Here is a 24,140-nt window from a genome sequence, read left to right as displayed (position 1 = left end):
AAGTAACATATAGCACACATGGGGTTTGCAACAATAGCTGGTTCCTAGTTTCTATTCAGTTCAAAATATGCATATTTTTGTAGAGGAAATACACTTATTGGCTTTTTTGTTTGTGCCGAGAGTAGGGCTGGGAAATGATCAGATTTTATTGATACCGATGCCATTATCGATTCTACGTATCAGTCTGATTCTTTATCGATTCCCTTATCAATTCCTGATCATTTGTGGCCTACACAGGTTTTCAGTGACAATGCAAAGCCTATATATGTCTAAAAGCACCTACAGCTACAGCTTTTTAATTTAGTTGTTCAGGTGTCTGTACAATGACAATAAAAGTCTATCTATCTATCTATCTATCTATCTATCTATCTATCTATCTATCTATCTATCTATCTATCTATCTATCTATCTATCTATCTATCTATCTATCTATCTATCTATCTAATTTTGTTCACATTTGGTCTTCCACATAACTCCATCTTCCATAAAGATCAACATGAACCTAAAAAGGTTATCAAAATCTGTTGTACTAATAGAACTAATAAAAACGGCGGTAAATGAGTTTAGGCAGTTTTAACCTCATCTAAATCCCATTCTGGGATTTCATTTCCCCTGAGGGCTTTTAGTGTGCAACATAAGAATCGATAAACTCAAGTAATTTTAGCCTCTAGTGAGAAAAAAAGGTCACTGCGGTGGAATTGCCCTTTAACGTGTCTTTAACCAATAGGAATCGTCCAAGCAGATGAGTTCTAGAATTCAGAACGACCATCGACCAATCAGCGCGTAGCTTTCTCTCCCTGGCTGCGCTGGTGTTCACCGTGTGTTTTTTTCTCTTTCTCTCTCGATACGGTTCAAAGTTACGTTTTGAAACAGCAGCAAGACGTCGATCAGTAGGCAATGTTTTGTTTAAAGCTCTAAATGGCTCAGACATCAACGCTGTGACCTCTGCCGATAGATTCCCCCACATGAGAGGGGGACCCCGCTGTGTCTGTGTGTGTTGAGGAGCTGCTGGATCCAGTCTTTTTGGATCCAGGTTCGTGTTTTTTTCCGCTGGGTTTCGGCAGTTTCACGGACGCTGGTGAGTGAACTCCATTTTTAACTGGTTCGATATGTTCACGAAGCGTGTTTGGCGACCTGCAACCCAGCCAAATTAGTCCATTTATACCAGGCAGAGGTGATTACAAAACACTGACAGGCTGTTTGGTGGAGCTGTAGGTGTCCGCTGGTGTGTGCTGGTTGATAGCAGGTCATTCACCTGGTGGCTGCCTGTAAGCCTCGGGTGCATTTTTGCAGATATACCATCCAGCAGGCCAGATGTTCGTAGCTGCTGGGCCTGCGCTTTGCAACCGTGGAATAATCCCATTTCTGCACATACCACTGAGTGCGATGATAGCTTTGACCTGCTTATGATATTTTCACCAGTGTGCATATGTTTCACCACATTTGTGCAAAAAAAAAAAAAAAAAAATGCAGCAGCTGCACAAGTATCTTAAATGCACTTAACATTGAGGGAGGAAATGTCATGCAGCATTGAATGCACAGAAGGAGAATAGCTCATACAAAAATGCATGTGTGCAACATTAAAATTCTGCCAAAGATTCAACAAGGAGAATTCACGGAAAGAGCTGCAACAATGGTCAGGTTCCTCATTGACATATATATGCACCAACCCGAGTTTGGGGGAACATTTTGGACCTGTAAGGAAGTCTAATTGTGTCCTGTGAAGATTCAGGAGCTGTTAGTGGCTCTGGGTTTCCTGAGATGTCAGACTGCTGCTTTCTTGCCAGTCCCCTCAACTATGGTACAGAGACTGTGACTATGATCATATGCCACTGTTGTTTTTTGGCTTGTCCCTTTTCAAGGTCAGTTCCCAGATATATCAGAGCGGGTAGGATTTATTTGATTTAAGATATCTGTCTCCACTCTGATACATTGTAGGCAAATTGGATTTTAAAGCAGCATTGGTTTAAAAAAAAAGAAATAGCCACAAAGAAACATTTAAATTCACCCTCATTGTATTACAGTTTGAATAAATTATAAATCTCTAATCTTCAAATATCTTATAACCGCCGAGGTTAGTGATTTTTTCCCCCCACTGTAATCTCTGTGATCCAGCCTTTTAAATCTGTTGAGAAAAAAAAGCAAGCCTCATCTTAAACCACTGGCCTAATTCTCTGCAAACTCCAAGTGGCTTAATCTCTGCATAGAAATGCATTACAGTTATATGTAAAGCTTGTGGATACCACACTCGACTTAGCATGGCTTAAGGCAGCACCTACGTATTCCAGCATGGCCGCAATGCCCTCATTTCTAGCAGGGGTTTTTTCTGTTTCTTTTTTTTCTTTCTTTTTTCTTTGATCGACAGACCAAATTTTACTGGCAGGCTATTCCAACCGAGTGAAAGGAGTGCTCCCCACGTGGCATCCAGATGTCAGGCTTCCTCCACATTCAGTCTGAACAAGAAAGAAACCAAAGCACCTCTGAGAAAGGCAGAGATTTTCCATATTTGCTTATCACTGCTGTTAGAAGTAAAGCTGCTGTTGTTTCAGAGCTGTAATGTGGCTTAGAGAGTAATTCAAACACTAGAGTGAAGCAAGTATTCAGACACATTAGTTATTTAAATCAGACATATGCACATTTTACAGGTCTATAATTATATGCTGGGGCTCTACTGGAATATTGTATGAATTACAGTTCAATAAACTCCTTATTTATCTTATACTGGCCTTTCATGCAGCTACTCAGTTCAGCCTCTGTCTGTAACAGGCCGTTTTAGCTCCTGTCTCTTTAAGGCCCCCCGCTCTGTTCTGATTGGCTGACTTCTGGCTGATAGAGCAGCTACTTCAACAAACTATGTCGTAGGATTTCACTTGTTTTTCATTTTCTTTTACCTGAAATGTCAAATACATTCATCCCTACACGATCGATCATTTGTCAAGCTCAAGTCTTGCAACTTTGATTAGTTTAACAAGGATATCCAACGTTACAACCGTATATACATTTTTTTTTTAAGAGAAAAAGCATCATTTTCTCCCTTTTAAATCAATATTCAGTTCAATTCTGCTGGCTAAGTATTGTTGTGGTTTGGTATTAAGAGGAAATAGAGCCTGGTGTAAACTCTTGAAACTGCTCATGTGCAAATTGCAGAAGAGAAATGGAGAAGTTGCGGAAAGGCTCGCTTGGCCAATAGCAATCTGATCGTAAGGAAACTGCTTTGCGTTTCAGTGAGCAGGAACTGTCAGTGAGAATAAAAACAGAAGGAGGCTGTAATTAGTAGCTTCAGATACATTGCGTGAGTGAATGTGTGTGTGTGTGTGTGTGTGTCTGCGTCACAGGCTGCATTGAACTTTTGATATGGCTTTAACAGTCAGTGGTTCCCCAGAGCAAAGATGCAAAATAGCTGCTTTGAGAATAAAAACTGGATGCATTTCAGCTCTTCTGAACAGTGTGTGCAAGTGTTCTTGGCAAAAAGTCTCTGCAGCCACCGTCACACTCACTGCCTGCTGATAATAGCTCGCTCATTCAGGGCAGTTTCAAGGATGTTTGAAGATACTGATTATATTTAAAATAAGATGACCTGTGTTTTACAATCCTGGAAAAAAAAAGAGGCATTCTGTGTTTGGTTGTCAGCTGTATGAACTGATGCCGAGATGTTTCTTCTCATGTTTTAGGGAGGAACGATGGGTGAGAGATGTGGCTGGCTGTGGAGAGCAGCAGGTCTGGATCCTGCTCTCCGACTCCAGAGCTGAGGAACTGCAGAGGAGTAAGGAGTTTCCCCAGCCCACACCTGTATATCACACCCAGACTCTGCCCTCCTGGCCTCCATCTGGCTGCATAATTTTCTTTGACTTTCACTGAGATTTTAAAGAAGTAGATTCAGTCAAATCTGATTCCAGCCTCCAGCCTCGCCTCAAACCCCCTAAAGGTGGTTTTATGTCCTCCTGACTCTCAAAACACACCCCGGCAAACCATGAGGAACACCAGATCGAGCCTGCTGCTGGGCTGCGTGCTCCTCTGCTCCGCCTCCCTGCTCTACCTGGGCATGAGCGGGACAGAGTGCCCCCCGAAAAGCCATCGGTACCGGTGGATGGAGCTTAACTTAGGCTCGGCCAATCAGAGCATGTCTCTGACCGAACACTTTCCCGAAGACACGCCCCTCATCTTCATCGGAGGTTTCCCCAGGAGCGGCACCACACTGATGCGCGTCATGCTGGATGCCCACAATGACGTGCGGTGCGGAGAAGAGACCCGAGTGATTCCCCGACTCTTGACCATGCGGGCCACCTGGAGCCGCTCGGTTAAGGAGAGGATACGACTGGACGAGGCCGGCGTCACTGACCAGGTGCTGGACGCAGCCGTGCGAGCGTTCCTGTTAGAGGTGAGCTGATTGGTTGAATTAGGCCTGAACCATGAGTGTCACATTCAGGGCTTGAAGATTTAGGACAATGTCTTCTCATACATGTATGCCGAATTTCTCCTTTTTATGTAAAGTTTTACTCATAGCCCAATTTATTCTTCAAAGTTTGTAATAATTTTACCACATTTTAAAGGGCTATTTAACACAAAATCACAAGGTTGGTAAAAACAACCTTAAAATGATTACTAACAGGATCATTTTTGCAAATTCTGCAGTATCCTGGGTAGCATTGTAAAGATTATGCAATTAGTTGATTGACAGAAAATTAATGAGTATAAGTAAGCCAAGTTAATTCTCTTGTTCCAGCCTCTTAAATGTGAATATTTTCTGGGGTTTTATGTTGTCTGATAGTAAAAACAAATAAGACATTTTAAGTTGAATCTTGGCTTTGTGAAATAATTTTTCCCATTTTCTTTGACATTTCATAGACCAAACAACTAGTTTAGTTTATTTCTGTCAAATATATATATGTATAAATAAAGTAAATAATCATATGTCCTCGTTTTCTTCATCTCTTAGAAATACTGACAAACCACAAGGGAAAAAAATAAATACATAAAGCAGTTTCTGACCTAAAAGGTGTCAACAAAAACAAAAAAAACAACAACAGATTAATCAACAATGCAATGGATAATAAATAGTCCACATTGGGTAAAATAAGTGTTTTTCTTTAATGTAAATGCTCCTCTGTTGATATTTATGTCTGCTTCAATAACAAAAAGCCTTTTATTAATGAATAGTTTTCACATCGATACATAAAAGCTTTAACTCCATGTGTTTCAGGTGATAGTCGGCCATGGGGAGCCCGCTCCTCGCCTTTGCAACAAGGACCCGTTCGCCTTGAAGTCTCTGTCGTATCTGTCACACATATTCCCCAAAGCCAAATTTGTGCTCATGCTACGAGACGGACGAGCGACCGTCCACTCCATGATATCACGCAAGGTATGCTGGTCCTCTTTCCTTATCAGGGCGGCACACTTCCTCACAGGCTCATGTTTCCTAACGGCCATTTGCCAAGTTTGTACTGGTGCCACATTGTGACCAAATAAACTTTCCACTCTGTATTCAGTCCCCGTCGTCTTATCTCTTCATCTCATTTCTCCCTTCCTTCCTTCCTTCACAGGTGACCATCTCTGGCTTCGACCTGAACAGCTACAGGGACTGTCTGACCAAGTGGAGCAGCGCGGTGGAGACCATGTATAGCCAGTGCAAGGCGGCCGGGGAAACCCGATGTCTGCCCGTTCCCTATGAGCAGCTCGTCCTTCACCCAGAGGAGGAAATGAGGAAGTTGCTTCACTTCCTGGAGCTGCAGTGGGACCCGTCAGTGCTGCACCATGAAGAGCTGATTGGGAAAGCTGGCGGTGTGTCTCTGTCCAAGTGAGTGTGTTAAATGTGCTGATTTATTCATTTTAGCCATGCAGATAGTTTCATTTTTACAAGCTGATTAAGCGGATTATCAAAATAGTTCATTTCTGTTGATCGCTTAATTGGTTCATTCTTGCAACTCTAGTTTTAATATTATTATTATCATTATGGAAATATTAATGGTCTGAGATGGTCTTGAGTACAGTTACACATTATTTTCTCCTTCATTACAGTTTTAGATGCCTTAAAATAAATGTAACACACTCATCTCTAATTGGCCTTTGATGGGTCATTAAAAAAGATTCAGTCATTTCTAATCAAGCAGATATTCTCCTGTCAGCCCCTCCCCGCTGTCATAAGTGTTCGAGCATGTTCATTAGGAGGCTCGGCCCAAATAAATTCAGCATGTAAGTGTTTCGAGAGTCTCACAGATGTTTGTCTGTCTGTATTTTACTCACCACTCTGATTCCTCCCATGAACGCCCCACCTGCTGGCTTTGGTTTATTTTAGGATAAAGGTGTCATTTTTCCGGCCGCTAAAAGGCGGCTTTGATTCTCACGTACTCACACGTCTCTCTCCATCTGTCAGTCAACTAAAACGGTCCATGAACTGTTGCTCAGAATAAGCAGACTTTGCTCTCACCTGCGCTGCTGTTACGGACTGTAAAACCTCTCTTACATAAAGTGTAAAAAGACTGTTGAGTTTATCTAGTGACCAATGACTCATCTAGTTTTGACGACTCTCACTTTTTTGAGTGTAAGGAAGTAGATAAAACGGTTGAGTGACCGATGATTTTTCTCATTTTTATTTAATCGTACTTTCTTGGTAATGGATGAGTCGGTTCTTTTCTGTAAACTGTCAGCAAATAGTGTGTCAAAGAGTCAAAGAGGAAGTCTTAATACATCCTGATTTGTCCGACCAACAGTCCAAAACCCAAAGATATTTATTTTAATATCATTTTATGACAAAGACAAGGGTTTAATCACATTTGAGAAGCTGGAACAAGTACACTTCTGGCATTTTTGATGATTATTCAATTATCAAAATAATTAGCCAACACATTTTCTGTGGATTGATTAAGGCAGAGGCTATTTGCACCCCAGTACAATTAGAAGTGGATGCTATTTGTACCCTGGTGTATATAGCAAAGTGTCAATGTATGCTATTTGCACCCCAGTACAATTAGGAGTGCATGCTGCGGTACTGAGTGTCGGAGGGGAGCGTCTGGAGATACGGAAGACTCCCGTATCCCACCGGGACAGCGGGATAAATATACTTTGCTGTTCTCTTCTGTATATCATATAATCATTTCTGTCCGGTGAGATATATCACTTCCCGGTGTGAGAAATGTCAGGTGTGGCATGTGAGCGTGAGAGCAGCTTGAAATGCATGTGTCTCACGGCCAATGCCTAAGACTTCAGAGGTCTGAAATGTATTTGGTATCCACGGCAACCATAGACTTATCTGTCAAGATTTGATTTCCATCATATAACAAACTGAAGGTTTTAAATTCAGACATTTTCGGGTTGTATGAATTTACTTAACAAAGTTATGAAAATGTAGCAGAGTTTTTCCGCTGAAAACATCAATATATAACTGCTGCTGCAAAGACTCGAACCAGAGTCTCCTGTACTAATGACGGACACGGTGCCCGTTACGCCACTGCTTCGGTGCTATGTAATGATGTGACAGCCCAATATGTGTGCTAATACGGAAGATAGATATTGGCGACAAATTATTTCTAACTGACAAACTGACGCTTGTATGCATTCACTGAGGAAAGATTATGAAAATATAAAACAACTTTCCCGCCAGAAATGTCTTTAGAACAAACATTAGAGATGAAACCTTTCGAAATTCGCCCTTTTCTGTTGGCGTGGAAGATGAATGTCCGCCATGTTTTCACGTTGTTATACGTCTAGGGTGCAAATAGCTCAGCTGTGTGGCCGAGGCTATTTGTACCAGGGGTGCAAATAGACACTCCGATTGATTAATCGACTAATCGTTGCAGCTCCAGTCAGTGTAATCTCTATATGACCTCTGTTTTATGTGACAGCATGTGAGTGAAAGAGAGACGACACGGGTCATTTGAAACTCTACTCAGCCTGTCCACCAGAGGGTAAGAGTGCAGGGTCAGAGGGTGATCCGTACACATGATCACCTCACTAATGTAAAGGTCTACTCTCCTCTGGGATCGTCCCTCAGCAGTTCGTGTCACCAGACAGTGCAGTCGAGGTCTTTGTGATGAAGAAAATGCTGATCGGGATTTTTTTTTTCAAGCCCAAATTTAAATATCCAAACAGCTAGAAAATAAGCCAAAGTGACATTTTCTAGCAGAAAATGACTCAAATGATTTTCTGTGGATGGATTAATCAGTTAATGGACTAATCGTAGCAGCTCTATTCTTTTCTGTTGAAACCTTATGTCTACTGTTAGAATAAAACGACTAATAATATTCATACCGTCATAATAAACTGTGATGGCTGGAAAAATCTCTTCAAATCATGCACAACCAACCCGTTATCTTCAAGATTTTCAGTTATATCCGCAGGCAGGAATTTAAGAAGTACTTGGATCATGAATCCAACTCAACCCACCTAAGAAATGTTTGAGTAGCCTCCAAAAAAACACTGAGAATTAAAATTTAATCGGGTTTTCTGAGTTTTTAGCTGAAGCAGCCAAACCTTTTCAAGGTCAAGTAAAGCTTACAGACTTCCCTCCAGTAGGTTTTTAATTTGCATTGCTCCACTTGTGTGTCGTGATTCGTGCAGAGCGTCTCATCTCGGGGCAGAAGCTCAGGGGATTTGTCTGCTTCCTAAAGCAGAACCCAAACCTGCCATGTATTTGAAGGAATTAGGCCACATTCTGGGAGAATTGGCCCCCTTAGTTTGATTAGTTATGCAACGGTCGGCGCTATATTAGTCACACAAATGTTTTATAAGCTTGTCAGAAATGTAAATTATCATAAGACGTGACATGCTGGGGTTTTTAATTCATGTGTGTGCACTCTTACACACGCTTGTATTAGGGGCGGACGGGTTGATTTGTCCTGGTTATTTCTCTCTTTCATATAAACACTTGTAACATACAGTACGACTCTCACACACAACCTCATGTTTTTATCCTGCAGGGTCGAGCGCTCCACAGATCAGGTGATGAAGCCGGTGAACACTGAAGCCCTCTCCAAATGGGTGGGCCAAATTCCCTCCGACGTGGTGAACGACATGGCTGAAATCGCTCCCATGCTGGCTCGCCTGGGCTACGACCCCCACGCTAACCCCCCCGACTACATGAGATCAGAGCCCATGGTGCCTACGAGCAACCACTCACAGGTGAGACCCACAAACCAGATTTGTCAAAAGCAGTAAAAAATGTCAAAAGCAGCAAATTCTCACATTTGAGCAGCTGGACCCTTTGAGTGTTTCTACATGTTTGTCTTGATACTTTAATTTAAAGTCGATTATATTATTGCTGATTAGTTTTTCTATCATTCGACTAATTGACTAATCAAGTATTAATTTCAGCACTACAGGTTTTGGTCTAACATTTATGTCTCCATACATCAAAAAATATATTTTTCAAGTTGTAGGAGGATGTTGCACACCAGAGTTTACAGTAAAGACGAACATCTTGCAACACTGACGGCAACATTAACGAGAACAATGTAGAGGAAGTGGAAATTATGAGTGGCCGTCCCTCTAAATAAACTGGGCTAAAAATGTTTAAATACAGACTGATGGCACTGCACATTTTATCTTTAAAGCACATTTTGGCATTATTGATGGAAATTTTCATTTTTATTTTCAATCAGCATGTAAATTGATGAATTAAAAAATAGAACATTTAGACTAAAGAAGGATTTACACTTGATGAAGTAAAGATGAAATGTGTTAAAGGAAAGGTGTGTCCTAATATAACAGTCAGGTTTCCATATGAACACTGAAAGAAGTTTTCCTTGCTGTCATCATTCTTCCTTTTTATACTTGCTGTTAAAAGATCTCCTTCAAATCCCCAGTCTGTCCACACAGCCATTTAAATGTTTATCTGAATCTTACAGTCTGAGTTAGTCATATCAAGTGGATATCTGCCACATTTACAGTCTTTTTAGCATCTAATTCCCTCTTTGTGTTTCCCTGTTGATTTGTGGTGGTAAGTAAAGTAACAAAAAATACTAACATTGGAAAATATCTACCTGATTTGACTAATTTGATCAGCTGAAGTTTCTCATTAGTTCAGTTGAAAAATTATAAACCTGTCCTTTTAACTACTGCACAAATTGTATTAATTGTTGTTTTTATTGTCCAATAAAATATCAGTTAATAGTCTGTGTTATAACCATTTACATGACATCTGTGGCTTGAAAAAATTGCAATAGCATCTTTTTAGCAGGAGTCCTGATGTAGACGCTCGCACTGTATAGTTCAGTGTCTGACCACAGTTCATCCACCTGCTATTTCTCTAACTGCTGCAGCCTCATTGTTTGCTAACACTTTTACATTTTTAAGTCATCAGTGAACATGTTGTGCCTTCTTTCCTCAGAGATTGAAAGCATCAGAAAATCCACACCCCAGTTAAGCGTTTAAAGGAGAACGCCATGAACTTGGCTCCACTGGTCGACGAAAGGGATGCACCTTAAACAGACTTCCAGTAAAGCAGTAAACGCACCTCACAGGGACATTTTTTAAAGTGTATTTTTTGAATTGTTTGTAAGACTTGTGTGACAGTGTTAATGTCTGTACACGGGTGGAGTGTTTAAATACCGACTCATCAAGCTGTGCGGGGGTTTCGATCTCTGCTCCTGCACCATGTGGACTACCTGCTCAGGGAAGTTCGCTGCTTCTCACCCACCAACATCCACGGTGAACCGACATTTTGCATTTTTAACGTGTCCTCTCACCTTGTACCTGAAAGTATTTCAATGTGTCTGTCAGTTGTTACGACTTCACCACAAATGTGAATGTGTCTAGACGAATCTCTCATTCACTGAGACTCAGTCAGTGTTCACAAAGCATAATGACTGTATATTTTTGAAGATGTATGTTTATTTTCTTAATAAATTATTTTGGTGTCGGACCATTCATTCAGGAATTTGAAGTTGTAAAATTCTGAATTGAGGCTTTTTAATCGTTGTATATTGTTGAACATGAATTAAAAGCCTAAATGTCACCTTGTAAAATGGTTTACTTATTTTGTTCATCAGTTTCACACTCATCATTTCAGTCAGCTGAGCCTCAGCGCCCTCTTGTGGTGCAAATACATAAGATAACCTGACAGCCCTGGAGAGTGAGTGTCAGTTTCATATAATAAAAAAAAACACTTCTGTCTCTTTGTTACTGAAATTTAGTCAAACTTGTCTTGTTTGTCTTTAAAGAATGAAGCTTACATTTTTTTTTATTGTAAATAAATCTCGTGAAGAGCAAAAACCAGTGATGAGCTCATGTTCCTTAAAAGCATTGTGTGTATCCAGAGCCTGGTATATGGTATCCTCTGTGCTTTAGACCTCCATTGTCATCCACAACCTATTAAAAAAATGTCAATGAGTCATGTCGCTGCACTGGGTGATATATTGCTTTACCCTGAAGATCATAGTTATGTTAGTTTGTCTAGAAATGGGTCCAAAGACTAAATACCAGCGATCACATGTTTAGTCTCCAAAGAGCATGTAGGTTTGTTTACTTCGTACTGCACTGTAAACATCTCCGATAGGTTCGGTATTAACCAGGCGGGGAGTTCCGGTCCTCTGAAATGAGGCCAACGCGGAAGTAACTTAAAACTGCATTCTATCAAAAGGCCACCAGGGGGCGACCGTTTTGGTGTCAAAAGGACTTCCGTCTCTATACAAGTCAATGGAGAATTCACCAACTTCTCACTTGATTTCTAACCTCAGCAAATGTTTTCAAAATGTGTTTATGGTCTCAATCGCTAGTTTAAAGCCTTCTTCAATGCAGTATGATGTTCATTTGTGAAATGTTGGCCTCCCTGATTTTATATTTGACGATAAAGCAGGGTATGCATTCAAGATGGCGCTGCCAAGATCCGAAACTATTCGCTTCCAAGCAGCAGTCCACAAACCAATAGGTGACGTCACGGATGTTACGTCCATTTTTATATGCAGTCTATGGTATTAAGTCAAGACGTTGTGAAATGTAGCACAACAAACTAGTGAAGCTCTGTAAAGAGAACCACGTTCCCACACATGAAGAGATGTCTGCCGTACAAGGAACTGCTCTCCACAGACTGAAAATGCTGTTATTAGTCATAAATCAAACTCTTTGTGGTGAAGGAATGAGTCACCCACTACAACAGTGTTGCTCATTGACATATTTTTAATAGTTTTGATACACACACAATACTTGTAAGTAGGATCAATACATTGTTAAGATTTGTTGACCAGAAGAAAAATATAAAAAATATCTACTAAATAATTTAATGTAATGTAATTGACAACACTGAGAAATAGTTGGCAGCTGACTGTTATCAAAGAAAAATATAACACATACAGTAGTTTAAGGCATAATTAAATGCTCTGAATATTAGACTACAAAATGAACAGAGTGCAGAGTGAAACAACTGACTGAGGTAACACAGCTGAAAACGTACATCTGACTGTCGCTGTGAAAAAGACTCAAAAATAAGCTTCATGTTTACTGACACAGAACATTTGTTTTCAACCAGATTTAGCAACAAACTTAAATTTAAAAAATGGGAGAATAAAAATAAATAAAAATAATTCCAGCAGCATTTTTCCTTTTTTTAGTTTCAAAATGAAAACATGAAAAAGTAGACCCTCTTTTTTTAAAATTCATTGCTGACTTAAACGACCTTTGACCTCCATGCTGCTTAGTGAGCCACTAGCATCAGAGCCAGCAGCTTCAACTGGATGTGAGCGTGGTGGGTGTCATGTTTAGTTTGTCAGTTGGCGGGATGACAGCTGGAGGCCAATCTCTCCTGCTGCAAGGCAACGTGTGGTGGATCAGAGTAGGCGGGGCGTCTGAGCTGCACCTGATCATGTGCAGGAAACACCTGCTGAACTAAGAGGGAAAAAAGACACAAACAGAGGAAGATGAAGCAATAAAATAAATATGATACAGTGATACAAGCACATCCAGAGCTGTGCTGGCAATTTAAGGGACAGTTTCACAATTATTTTACAATGTACGTGATGGGGGACAAGATCTACAGTCCTCGATCTGTGCTAAAATGTATTTAAAACTTTATTTGAGGCTAACAGGAAGCTTCAGCTAACCAAATGTGTCAAGTCAAGTCAATATCTTTGATGTTGTCTTTTTAGTGCCAAATTCCCTCTTTTTGTTATTCTAGATTAACAGAAAAAACATGCATTATGTGTCCTCTTTAAGAAAGACTTGAAAAAATGTGAGCTTATCCTTTAATTACTGAGGCCTATAAAGTTTTGTAAAAGCCAATTTGCCCCTCTTGTTTTTTTTTGTTTGGAGTTGAAGAAAAGCATCTAAAAGGAGAAAAATAATGTCCTCAGGTGACTGTGAGAATGTTCGGAGGAATGTTTGGAGGAGAAATGTTGTTACCTGCTTGTTGAGCAGCACATAAATGACGGGGTTAAGGACGGTGCTGGTCTTTGCCAGCAGGGAAGGGATTAAACTGGCGGCAGGCGGCACCACACCGTTCCGTCCAAAGGAGGACAGCATCGCCACAACCCCGTATGGCATCCAGCATAACAGGTAGCCCGTCACCATGGAGACCACCATTACAAGTATGCAGACTTCTCTCCGCTCAGCTGAGGACTGTTTGCTCCTGGTGACCTGGACGCACACACACACACACACACACACACACACACACACACACACACACACACACACACACACACACACACACACACACTGCTTTCACAGACACTGCTGGGAGCGAGACACATCAGAGGTCAAAGGTCAATCTGTGGTCTCACCTGTCTCGCCACCTTTCGCACAGCCAGCAGGATCCTCCCATAGCAGAACAGCATGAGCAGCAGTGGCAGCAGCAGGCAGAAGACGAACAAACAGCTGATGTAGGAGCGAGCTGCGGCCGAGCGCTGGTGCCACTCGACCGAGCAGGTGGTGCCGGGACCCTCGGGCCCATAGCTGCCACACAACACAGGACACATGCTCTGATCTCACAGGGTTCATGTTTAGTGTTACAGCTTTAGCTCTGTGTAATGAGTATAAGTCCTTAAATTCAGTTTGGTGCTGATCAAATGCAAACAAGCCAAAATAATCAAAACTGAATATGGACAAATTGAGGAAATCTTTAAATGAATACCAGTATGTTTGAAGTGTGTCTGAAGCTCAGTTTTGGGTTAATAAATGATCTAATGAGTGACCTGATGGGTTAATATTGAGTCAGTATACAGACCTGCTCCAGCCCAGCAGCGGCGGCAGAGTCCAGACCAGCGAGTAGAGCCAGGAGGCCGCCACAGCGAGTCTGGCCCTGCGGTACTGAGAGCAGTCTGACCGGCTGCTGTGGAGCACGATCAAGTACCGCTCAAAGGACAGCAGAGAGAGAGACACCAGAGATACTACACCTGCCAGAGAGAGAGAAAGAGAGAGAACTAAGTAGTAAACATCTATGAATCCCTCCTTTTATTGGCCTATAATTACGACCAAAATAACAGAAAGTGAAAATATTCTTCTACTTTGGACTCTATCCGAAAGCTTCTTGCTCTCTTCTATTTTGAAGTTATGCATAATGGGTAATTGTTAGTAACAATACTCTTGAGGACATTTAGCTGGTAATAGACCTTCTACACATCTTCTGCTATCAAAGCCTAAACGTGACACTGCACATTTATTCCCTGATTTCTAAACACAGGCATGAAAAATATAACAGGTCACAGTCTCTTACAAATGTGTTATTTTATAATATATAATGATTGGAATTTAATAGAAAATTAAATCAAAATGTAATCCACATCTGTATCCGGATCAGCATGAAGTAAAGTGACTATCTGTTTATTATTAGGTTATAGGTTGACTGTAAATTTAGGACTGTATCATTTTTATTTCTTAATTTCTAAACTTCTTATTTATTTTGTTTTTCATGGAAACAACGGCGTAAAGAATAAAGCAGATCTAAATTCAGGAGCTTTAAAAGTCCTCGATCACTCACAGGGTTGGACTTTACCTTCAGGCAAGGTAAACAACTAAGAGTGTCACAAAAGAATATAGATTTATGATGATGTCTAGATCATTTTACACCAAAATAACTTTCAAAATGCACTTACAAAAACATGTAACTGTACCTCTACTTCAAAGGAAACTATTGTACCACACATTTACCCAAAATAACATAAATGTTACTGGTTATGTTTCAGACTTTACTCACAAAATATGATATATTAAAATTACTTACTTAATTGAACTATCATTACTATTACTATTCATTAAAATAAGTCCACCTTAATATGAATTTAAGATGACTACAATATTCTGAAACAATTGAAATCTGAGTTGTATTGTCATTGATGTACTTTAACTAATTGCTACATTAATTAATTGTTATTATGTTGTATCACTGGGTCTTGTGCGTGTTATATTAAAGCTTATTACAGGTGCAAGATGCATAAAATTATATGATGACATAAATAAAGTATATGAATAATGCCACCTTGAACAGACAATAATCTATGTTCATTGTACTGATAATTCCTCTCTTTTACTTTCACTTTAAGTATGAATGCAGAATTTCTATTGTGCAGTAGGCCTGTTTAACTTGTGCAGTATTCATAGTTTCAATCTGGCAATAAAAGGACCCTCACAACCACAGCCTGGACTGTAAATTTGAATTGTAAAAAGTATATTCACTAAATTCACTTTAATTTCACTTTTTTGTATATTGCACTATATTTTTAGGTTTATTTTTATTTTTACCTTTATTTTATTTTATTTTACGCACTTTATCACACAGCCTCATCCTCAGACCATGTTGTTCTTATTTTAGTATTTTAGTATTTAGTATTTAGTATTTAGTATTTAGTATTTAGTATTTAGTATTTAGTTTTTCTTCTTATTTGGTATTTAGTATATTGTATTCAATGTTTTAGTATATTGTTCTTTGATGTCTTTGTGTATTAAGCTGCTGGACCCTAAATTTCCCCAAGGGGATCAATAAAGTTTACATCTATCTATCTATCTATCTATCTATCTATCTATCTATCTATCTATCTATCTATCTATCTATCTATCTATCTATCTATCTATCTATCTATCTATCTATCTATCTATCTATCTTTTGAGTACTTCTACCTCCAATGCCAATACCAACATTCCCAGTTAGAGAAAGAGTGAACAGTATGTTATTTTCCAGGCCCCCCCCAAATTACTCAATCCGCCTCGGATCGCTCACCGCAAAGCGCGTTTGAGAAACCGTACCACCGGCACCCGTAGGACCCGGTCAGCCACCTGCCACGCACGCTGGCCGCGAAGCTGATGGGCGTCCCGCAGATGCAGACGAGCATGTCGCTGACGCTGATGTTGATCAGCAGCAGGTTGGCGGGAGTCCGCAGCCCGGGGAACCGCGAGAACACAACGAGCACCAGGAAGTTACCGAGGAAGCCCAGGACCAGGATGAACCCGAGGAACACGGCCGCCGCGGTGTGTCCCCCCCGGCTCAGCGCTGCGGGGCCGTGACCGGTGCTGATGTTGTTGCTATGCTGCAGGAGCGTCACCATGGCAACCGGGTTATCAGTCTGGAATTCTTAAACCAGACACAAATGGAGGTTTCTTAAAAGGAAAAGCAGTTTTATTTATATAGTGCATTTCATACACAGTGGCAACTCAATGTGCTTTATATAAAACAAACATTTAACAGAAAAAATTGGAAAATAAAAAAAAAACCCATGAAAACATGGAATTTGAGAAATAAAACCAGCATAAAATAATGATTTGCTTTAAAATCATTAAAAGGACATAGAGTGCAAATGAAAGATTAAAATTTAAAGTGCTTTGAAAGAGCTCAATCATAAGCACAGGAGAAGAGAAGTGTTTTTAACCTGGATTTAAAAATATTCACAGTTGGGGCTGATTTCAGTTCTGGTAGTTTGTTCCAGTTGTGTAAAAGCTGCTTCACCATGTTTAGTCTGAACTCTGGGCTCCACTATCTGACCTGAGTCAGTAGATCTCAGAGCTCTACTGGGTTTATATTCTACTAACATGTCATTCATGTACTCTGGACCTAAACCATTCAGTGATTTGTAGACCAGTAGCAGAACTTTAAAAGACGAAGAAGAAAGGATTGTTTCACTTGAGGCAATAAAAAAAGCCTTGTTATGTGAAAGTGAACTCAGTTTCTACTCTGAGTTCCACAGAAATCTAACTTATTCTGTCCACTGAGGAGAAAACACGACCACAAGATGATTAGCTATATATATATACCACCGGGGTTGATGAAAGGGGTGGGAGTGGTAACTTTGTCTCTCACACACCTGTGACACACTTCCAGTCTTCGTTTGTTTTCACTTCACCTATCAGAAAGGATTTAAGTAGCTCTGACAGAAATATTGCAAACCTACCCGACCATCAAAGAGAAGGAAACACTGTCACGAAGAACTTACAAACACCAACAGGAAGAAAATACACTTAATTAACTCATCAATTGAAGGCGATGAAAAGAAAGCAGAAGGCTGGTTATTTATATTTTTAGCTATTTAAATTAATTTGTTGAAACAGCCTGATATCTAACCATCTTTAAACCCAGACTCTCAACAACAAGACCAACAAAATACACAGGAAAGAAATAAAGAATATTGTTTAAAATGAATCCTTAAATCACCATTCAGCAGAGAGACACTGACCTTCAATGAGACCAAGCAGACTCCCTCAAAGGATGAAATGAAACAATCAAAGAAGCAGAAGTTTGATGTTTTGCCGTAGATGACCGTCACTTTATCAGAACGTTTCTTTATTCTGTTGCTTTTTCTATTCTGCTTGAATCTAGAGCAGATTGGGGACCTAAATATCTGAGCCAACATATCAATAATACAAGCTGTGGTTGACTCGGAGGACGAGCCAAGAACACGCTCAGCTTGGTGAGATGCTGAAAACACAATAGCAAACATTCACAGGCTGTCGCTGTTTGTCTGTTCTCCATAAGATGTACCTTTGTAAAAATGAGTGAAAATGGCAGGTGATTATTATTATTTCTTTCTTTCTTTTCTTTTACATCTTTGGTCAAATTTCCCTGGATGAGTTGTCTCTTGAATATCTTTAATGGTGTGAAAAACAGTATTTTTATGCTGCTCATTGCAACAAAAACTAAAACTGTTAATCATCAATTGAGTCTTTTAAGTGACTACTCTCCACTGCCATTATTTTTTTATCTCTACACAATTAATATGACTGTTTATTTTACTTTTTTTTTCTTCATTTGTTTTGTAAAGCAACATTAAAGATTCTCCATAAGTAAACTTTATTATTATGACTATTTATACACTACACACACACACACACTAGATGTGGGCTCATGTTTCTGTTATAACAAAGCCAAACATGGACCATCTTTCATTGATCCATCTCTGTTAAAAGAGAGGTTCACGTCTGTTTTAAAACAACAGTCAGAAGCTCAAATGAACAATGAAACAGGTTTTTCTCGTCATTATCATTCCTCCTGTTCATACTGACCATCGTAAGATTCATAATGCACTTACAATGGAAGTGAAGGAAGACAAAAATCCAGTCCTCCTTCTCACCAGAAATGTATTTATGTTTATCTGATGCTACTATGAAGCTTCAGTCGTCTAAATGAGTCAAACCAAGCAGATATCTTTCAATGTTAATGTTTAGTGCCAGTGTCCCTCTTTTTGTGACTTTACTTCTACCGCAGCTCAACAGGGAAATACTATAAAGAGGGAATCTGTTGCTAAAAAGACTGTAAATGTGGCAGATATCCACTCAGACTGCTGAAGCCTCGTATAAGCTTCACATCAACTTTTAAATAACTGTGCAGACACAATGTGGATTTTGTCCTCCATCACTTACATTGAAAGTACATTTGAAGGAGATCTTTTAATAGTCAGTATGAACAGGACATATGATTACAGCAAGGGAAAAACCTCTTTCAGTGTTCATATGGACACCTGACTGTTGTTTTAAGACAGTGAACTTGTCCTTTAAACCTTGATTGACGCAGGACTGTCCTTTGGTGGTGCTCAATCCTAAAAGCAGTGATATAGCTGGAGTCTAATGCCAAACACAAACACATAATGGTTCTGGATCAGAGACACATAAAAACTGTACTAATTCTGATATGATCTGAGAAATAAAGAACAAATCAGATGTGGTACGTAAAAAAAGTAATGAGGACATTTTCATTCTTAGTTATCTTTTATAATTCATTCATTGTTTAGAGTATTGTAAATGAGCGGACTCAAACATTAAGGACAAGCTGTGTGTTGACGCTTGTTGAGTGGAGGTTTAATTACAATGTAAACCAACACTGGAAATGATGGAAATAGTGTAGACAAAAAATTATCGTTTTATTTTTCTACAAAACACGTCAAACTGTCCAAATTCCTCTTCCCCTGCCCAACACGGAGCTTTGCAGCAGTTCAAGCAGGACTAATTGGTTGCCATGGGGACCAAAGATGTGCCTGTAAGTGTCTCTAATCTTCCTCGTCATCACTTCCTGCCATGCTGCTGTCTGTGGAGTCCACTTCCTCTTCCTTTTCCTTTTCCTTTTCCTTTTTCTGTGAAGGCTGCGGTTCTGTTTCTGGGCGCTGTTCAGGCTCAGTGGTGCTGGAGGGTTCTGAAGGTTCTGTGGGTTCTGTGGCAGTGGCGCCATCTGCTGCTGGTTTGGCGGCATCGTTTTTGTTGTTGTTCTGCTGGCCCGCGGCGCTTCCGTCGAGGAAAGTGGACCAAGTCTTCAGCCGCTCCTCCCGCTCTCGTGTCGTCTCTTCCACCTGCACAAGCAGATCCAGATATTACCCGAAAAAAATCACAATGACTCAAATATCAACCGACCTGTTTATGTAAAGTGATGACTGATATGCTACGGTAGCCTCTTGGTGTGTAAAAATGTATTTTTATGTTTATTAACCGTAATGACTTCTTCCATAAATATTATTATACACACGTTCTAATAGTAAGGGTGATTATAATATCAGCCAATGTGAGGAACATTTTAGACCATTTACCTACAACGGTAATGCTATAATAAATTATATAATAAATAAATAAATCAGGGTTATCGGTACTGTGGAGTGTGGACCTGCCAAAACAGAAGCCTACCTTTCAACCGAGACATTCTTTAAATGTTAAAGAATACGCCTGCGATTTAGTACTGAACTTCCATAAATTATACAGGAAACACATTTCTAAAAATGATCAAAATTGACGTGGCAGAGACATTGATATCCTGAGTTTAAGTCCCCATAAGTTGAGCTCCAAACGCTGATCTTCTTCACATTCAAAATGCATCTTCAAAAACGTTCTGTTAAAGCACGTTACTGTGAACAGGTATGATTAAATGTGCAACAAGATTTTGACACTATCTGCTTCATCAGAACTGTGTGGTTTGATCAAATCTGATTGACAGCTGTCCACAAGTGTCATGACATTTTGATTCAAACTTTTCTAAACTCTGATTAACCCACAGATGAATGTGATGTCCCAAGTTGAGATAACTCTGAAAACATTTTCTCAGACTTGTCAAAGCTCCTCGAGAACAGCAGAACAAATTATTAATAAATTGATCCTGATGTTCTCCTTTAAAGACGCACTCCTTAATTTGGTTAACGCAGCTCCAAAATCGCACATTTCTGCCTCATCTCAGTGTTTACGTGCCTACACAAACAAAATGTGTGTGTGTGTAAGTACAAATAAGCAGTTTGAACCAGCAGGAGCATCATATCAGGACAAGCTAAAATCTTCTCAAAGTTGTAATTGACATAGTTGTGTTCAAATCTCCAGATGTTGCATTTGTTTTACCTGATAGTCTGTCGTTCCATCCCACAGCTGAGCAGACAGCTGCCTCCCTCCAAACCAGCGAGCGTTGAATGACTGGATGCATGCATCAGCTTGCTCGGGCTCCTTAAAGGCGATTGATGCAACACCGTCTGGGTGTCTCTGCAGCAAAAACACAACCACGTACCAGCTCTTTATTGATTCTACTGTGCACGGAAAACTCAAATCAAAGACTTGGTTTGCTTTTATTCTACTACGACACTGACGGTGAACTCACATCAAAGAGGATGACTTTCTTCACCTCCCCGAACTTCTCACACTCTGACCGCAGATCGTCACGATACTCGTTCAGCACCAGTGGGTCTTCCTACAAGAGCAGAGAGATTAGTACCCACAATGGACAATGAGTGTGTGTGTGTGTGTGTGTGTATATATCTTTGTCCATATGTGTGTCCGCACCTCAAAGTCACTGGGATGGAACATGTTCCTGATGATGACAACTTTTTCATGTCTCTTCCTCACTTCTCCTTTTTTCTCTGGCCTCCAATCCAACTGCCTACACACACGCACACACACACGCACACATACACACACGCACACACAGGTAAGATCAGATTAATCCAGTTCAGTATATTTGGGGGATGGAGACTTGGTTAAATAATGACAACTGGAAGTAAAGCGTACTTCTGTTGCTGCTGCATCTTCTTCCTATAGTCTTTGCTCTTCTTCTTCTTCTTGCTGGCGTCATACTGGCCCTTTAGCTCGAACCTTGCCGCTTCCACATGGAGTTTGTAACCTCGGACCTCCGACTCATCAATCAGACGCATAGCCAGTGCCACCGACTCCTTCTGCAGAGATTCAGAAACACAAACAATCAAACTGTCACTTCATTGGAGAGTCATGGCGTGTAATTCAAAGTCATGACTCAGAGGCAAAGAAAATGCGCAACTCTGACAAAGAGAGAATACTCGAAATAATGTTACCAATATCATCTTTATGAGGTGATACTTTTTGTGTTTCATGACAAACAGGAGGACAAACTGACCTTAAGATAGCAACAGAGGCCATCTCCCTTCAGATTCCCTTGGTGGTCCTTGTAGAGTTTGACTTTGTACTCTTCAGTGATGGGGTCCCGCATAACGATGCCGCATTTGGACATTATCTCAGCAAACTCCTCAGTGCTGGTGTCAGGGGGCAGGCCTGGGGAGAGGAAACCAGGGGGGGGAGAATGAGTAAGGACTACTAATTGGACAGCTGCCTCCTTAACAATGAGGAAAAACATTAGTGATACATACCTGACACATAGACGTTTGTGTTTTTAGTGTCGTCAATATCAAACCATCCTGCGGGCACAAAAACAGGGAAAAAAAACATTCATCATAAGAGGCTTTAGTACAAAGTTGAACTTGTACAAACACATGCATGTCGTTCTAGACGGGGAGAAAGGTGGAAATATACACAAAACGGTCTCCTTTAAACCATTATTTGATTCCTATCTGTGTGTTGCACCGGTTTCCTCTCTTCTCTCTGTGTTTTGATGTTGCTCTACCTGGATCCCCTTTCCTCTTCTCCCCTTTCTGTTTGGCATCTTTGGCTGAGGTCTCTTGCTCGTCTGGTTTTGGCTTTTGAGAGTCATCTCCCTTTTTCTCCTTTTCTGAAGCTGCTGGGTCGGTGCTGCTCACTGCGGCGCCGCTGGCGTCTGGTTCTCCTTCCTTGGTGAAGCCATAGTTGGCCTGGTAAGCTGCGATGAAGTCTTCTGTTATCTTAAGAGAGGAAACAAACCTACTTAAAATTAACACAGAAACTGGCTTAAGTGGCCACTTGTGAATGGATTTCGCTTCCCCGCTCACATTTGATTTTTGTTCCGGCCCCTACTTTTTTTTTATTCCGAATGTGCGCATCCACTACCTAACTTTTTCAAAATTACAATAATACGAAAGTGTCTGAAGTCTCAATTTAGAGTAAAAAATAAAGTTTTCATTATATTCTGTAGCAGTACATTTTAAGGCAGCATCATATCTATACTTGTCTACGACAGCCGCCAACACAAACAAAAACAAAAACAAAAACAGCAAGTAAAAATCTGAAATGAGCAGATGAGTTACAAAAAAAAAAAAAAAAAAAAAAAGGTCATACTTTAGGGAACCAGGCCTTCTTTTCATGGTCCCAGTCATACACGGTCCCATCCTTGTCAGTGTAGGTGTTTGGGTCAGAACCGTCATCATTTTTCTGACCGTAGAGTTCCTGCATCCGCAGCTGCTCCATAAACTCCTTGTTGGCCTCACCGCTCATCTGCAACAACAATGTATCGAGTCAAATCACCCACATTAATAGCAAAACATTTCAACAAGCATATATGTTTTTATATATATTTCTGCTGCTCAGTCCATATGGTTTTACAGCACAGTAAAAAATAATAACCAGGATGGCCGCATGACAAATCATAATGTACAGCTCCACACATTCAAATAGAAAACATTTTAGAGCACTCAGTTTACATGACAGAAATGTCCTGTTATGATTGAATTGAATGTTATGACAGTTTTCTCTGTCTTATCTATAAAGCACAACACAAGTCTCCAGATTAAAAAGATTAAAACTCAACATTTCAGCATCAGACAACCAAAACACATCAGGATCTTTCAACTGGATCTTTTAAAACAAATTATCACTCAAGTCACTGTACAAAGGGCAATGAAATACAAAATGAAATTCATAACCAACAACACCAAGAGCACCAAAAAAAGCACATAAATGTTGCTATTTGGGAACACCTTTACTACCAGTTCTTAACTGAGCATGCATACCATTATCTTCTCTGTAAATCTACTATATATATATAAATCAGCTGTGAGGTGGCCTGTGAGGTGGCCTGTTTTACACTGAAATTCTGCTTGCATTGTCCTACTTAAGTTTAATTATACAATATTATTGCAATATTTCAGTTTCTAGCTTGCTCCTGAAACATGAGCACTGGTCCCTGCCCAGTAACTCGGGTCAAAGGTGTCAGACAACTGCATTAATTCATCACACTCAGCCTCAAATGGACCTTTAAGCGTAATAAAAGCTGACGTTTAGGGCACATTAATCTGATGCCGGTGTTATCACGGCTGAAGTGCACGGTAGGGTCGTTTGGGGACATTTGAAAGTCTCTGCTGATGTTAAATAAGTGAGTTCATGTTAAAGCTAACTAAAATTAGCTCGCTTTACCTTTCACGTCAGTCCGGCCAAACACAGATGTAGTAGATGTGAAGTTTCACCAAATACACCTCCTCCCCCTGTAGATACAACCACAGAACACACCTGGTGTCTGGATTTTACGATTATAGTGTTACTAAATCACTTTAAAGCCCAAATAATCACAGCCCACTAACGTTTAGACCTCAGTCCGCGACGAGGCTTGAATGAAGTACTTCCGATGTCAGATCCGAGTGCGCATGCGTGACACT

At 40.2% G+C, this 24,140-nt stretch overlaps 3 protein-coding genes across 3 annotated transcripts; 1 reads left to right on the top strand and 2 right to left on the bottom strand.

Annotated features, from left to right (window-relative positions):
• Positions 1-833: 833 nt before the first annotated feature.
• On the top strand, positions 834-10,948 carry LOC133993987 (protein-tyrosine sulfotransferase 1-like). The gene is made up of 6 exons (XM_062433140.1): positions 834-1,078; positions 3,672-4,378; positions 5,201-5,359; positions 5,541-5,794; positions 8,913-9,114; positions 10,322-10,948. Exons 2-6 carry the CDS (start codon positions 3,971-3,973, stop codon positions 10,355-10,357), a joined length of 1,059 nt encoding a protein of 352 aa, XP_062289124.1. The 5' UTR covers positions 834-1,078; positions 3,672-3,970; the 3' UTR covers positions 10,358-10,948.
• Positions 10,949-12,654: 1,706 nt separating this feature from the next.
• On the bottom strand, positions 12,655-16,463 carry LOC133993548 (pinopsin-like). The gene is made up of 5 exons (XM_062432539.1): positions 16,139-16,463; positions 14,150-14,318; positions 13,707-13,878; positions 13,327-13,560; positions 12,655-12,813 (listed from the first exon to the last, which is right to left on the bottom strand). The coding sequence occupies exons 1-5, from the start codon at positions 16,461-16,463 to the stop codon at positions 12,655-12,657; spliced, it is 1,059 nt and encodes a 352-aa protein (XP_062288523.1).
• A 2,328-nt stretch (positions 16,464-18,791) lies between these two features.
• Positions 18,792-24,078, bottom strand: htatsf1 (HIV-1 Tat specific factor 1). Its single transcript, XM_062432858.1, has 10 exons — positions 23,902-24,078; positions 22,828-22,983; positions 22,241-22,454; positions 21,987-22,034; positions 21,737-21,891; positions 21,376-21,539; positions 21,151-21,247; positions 20,969-21,058; positions 20,716-20,853; positions 18,792-19,688 (listed from the first exon to the last, which is right to left on the bottom strand). Exons 2-10 carry the CDS (start codon positions 22,981-22,983, stop codon positions 19,392-19,394), a joined length of 1,359 nt encoding a protein of 452 aa, XP_062288842.1. The 5' UTR covers positions 23,902-24,078; the 3' UTR covers positions 18,792-19,391.
• Positions 24,079-24,140: the final 62 nt, after the last annotated feature.

Source organism: Scomber scombrus, chromosome 14 (assembly GCF_963691925.1).
Source record: "Scomber scombrus chromosome 14, fScoSco1.1, whole genome shotgun sequence".
Lineage (NCBI taxonomy): Eukaryota > Metazoa > Chordata > Actinopteri > Scombriformes > Scombridae > Scomber > Scomber scombrus.
The sequence above is the reverse complement of the archived record's forward strand: the minus strand, read 5'-3'. Positions and strand labels throughout refer to the sequence as shown.

Bases quoted from the DNA above. Each gene is read 5' to 3' on its own strand.
- LOC133993548 (XM_062432539.1), bottom strand. From the start codon at position 16,463: ATGGTGACGCTCCTGCAGCATAGCAACAACATCAGCACCGGTCACGGC. The intron at 13,879-14,149 runs GTCTGTATACTG...GTTGTGTGGCAG, and splicing joins CCGCTGCTGGGCTGGAGCAG to CTATGGGCCCGAGGGTCCCG. The intron at 12,814-13,326 runs GTAACAACATTT...TTTCCCTCTTAG, and splicing joins ATGTGCTGCTCAACAAGCAG to TTCAGCAGGTGTTTCCTGCA.
- LOC133993987 (XM_062433140.1), top strand. From the start codon at position 3,971: ATGAGGAACACCAGATCGAGCCTGCTGCTGGGCTGCGTGCTCCTCTGC. The intron at 5,360-5,540 runs GTATGCTGGTCC...CTTCCTTCACAG, and splicing joins ACTCCATGATATCACGCAAG to GTGACCATCTCTGGCTTCGA. The intron at 5,795-8,912 runs GTGAGTGTGTTA...TTTATCCTGCAG, and splicing joins GGCGGTGTGTCTCTGTCCAA to GGTCGAGCGCTCCACAGATC.
- htatsf1 (XM_062432858.1), bottom strand. From the start codon at position 22,983: ATGAGCGGTGAGGCCAACAAGGAGTTTATGGAGCAGCTGCGGATGCAG. The intron at 21,248-21,375 runs GTACGCTTTACT...GCGTGTGTGTAG, and splicing joins AAGATGCAGCAGCAACAGAA to GCAGTTGGATTGGAGGCCAG. The intron at 20,854-20,968 runs GTGAGTTCACCG...TTTTTGCTGCAG, and splicing joins AGAAAGTCATCCTCTTTGAT to AGACACCCAGACGGTGTTGC.